General features: G+C 39.4%; 1 protein-coding gene across 1 annotated transcript; it reads left to right on the forward strand.

The window, feature by feature from the left end:
* Positions 1-840: 840 nt before the first annotated feature.
* LOC145133295 (putative germin-like protein 2-3) lies at positions 841-1586 on the forward strand. The gene is made up of 2 exons (XM_079068239.1): positions 841-952; positions 1051-1586. The coding sequence occupies exons 1-2, from the start codon at positions 841-843 to the stop codon at positions 1584-1586; spliced, it is 648 nt and encodes a 215-aa protein (XP_078924365.1).

The following is a 1586-nucleotide window of genomic DNA, read 5'->3' on the forward strand; positions in this document are numbered from 1 at the left end:
CCCACTGTTTCTCACTCAAGCGCCGAAACTCAATATAGAGACTTTGCAAATGCCACTGCAGAATCGGTTACACAAGCTACAATCGTTTTTGTGATAATATTGGGGGAATATTAGAACACTTATATTAGATTTCTCTTTAAAATGGCAAATCTAATCTACTAATTTTCTATTCCTAATACAACCTATGTCCCAATGAGACTTGAACCATGGACCTCATGGAGGAATGACACATACCATACCGCTAGGCTAAAGGCCTTTTCATGTTTATAATAGGTTTGTAGGATAATTTCTGGTGCTATTTATCTTGAGCTAGGTGCATCTAGTCTTCTAGGCTTGTAAGTTTATCTTGGTGAAGTTGTCCCTAAAATGTGTATCATTTTCCAGCTTCTTGCTGGCTGTTTTGTTTTGTATGATTCTTCCTTTGCCGTTAAAAAAATATAGGCTTGTAGGTGCTTACATTAGATTAATACATCAACGAAACCATGTTATAAGATTTTCCGGTTATAGTTGATAGTCTAATGTTCGTTAGGCATGAGTCCATGCATCACACGAGGATTTCAGACATAGATTCTTAGTCATAACAGTCCAACGAAGCAACGGCTAACAATCAATTAAGGTGCATTAAGAATTTCGCATTTTCATTGACCAAATCCACACGGCCACAAGTTCTTTGTTATAATCGTACACAAGGCAATATTACTAAGCAATATAATATCAAACTTGTTGGTGGTGCACGGCTAATCTGTTCCCAGTGTTATACTATAAAAGCATTCAAGACCAAACCCATTTATCAATCCATTCCATTTTCTGATCAGCGTCCATCGCAAACAATCTAAAGAAATGGCCTCTCATCTTCTTTTCCTTGGGCTTATCATGATATTTTGTTCTATTGCCCTTGCATCCGACAGTAGCCCTCTTCAAGATTTTTGTGTTGCCGACTCAAATGGCCCAGGTAAGTAATATTGCAATGCGTTTGAATTTGAAGCATTACGTACCCAAGCTTGCAAACAGTTTCAACTTACAATTTATTATTTAATTACATTTTAACAGTGCAAGTGAACGGTTTGGCTTGCAAAGATCCAAAGCTTGTCCAGGCGACTGATTTCTTCTTCAGTGGACTAAACTTGATTGGAAACACCTCGAATGCAGTGGGATCACGTGTGACTCCAGTGACTGTTGCACAATTACCAGGTCTCAACACTCTTGGTATCTCAATGGCTCGTGTAGACTATGCTCTTTGGGGCATTAATCCTCCTCACACGCATCCTCGTGCCACCGAAATTTTCACAGTCCTTGAAGGCACCATCCAAGTCGGGTTCATCACATCCAACCCTGAAAACCGTTTAATCAGTAAAGTACTTCAAACGGGTGATGTTTTTGTTTTCCCAGAAGGTCTTGTTCACTTTCAGAGGAATGTTGGAAATTGCAATGCTGTTGCCATTGTTGGACTAAGCAGCCAAAACCCAGGTGTTATTACAGTTGCAAATACTATCTTTGGAGCAAAACCTGATATCCCTGATGATCTGTTGGCAAAGGCTTTTCAGGTGGAGGTGAAAGTTGTGGATCAAATTCAGTCGAAATTCTAG

Source organism: Lactuca virosa, chromosome 8 (genome assembly GCF_052849685.1).
Source record: "Lactuca virosa cultivar CGN04683 chromosome 8, Lactuca_virosa_CGN04683_v6, whole genome shotgun sequence".
Lineage (NCBI taxonomy): Eukaryota > Viridiplantae > Streptophyta > Magnoliopsida > Asterales > Asteraceae > Lactuca > Lactuca virosa.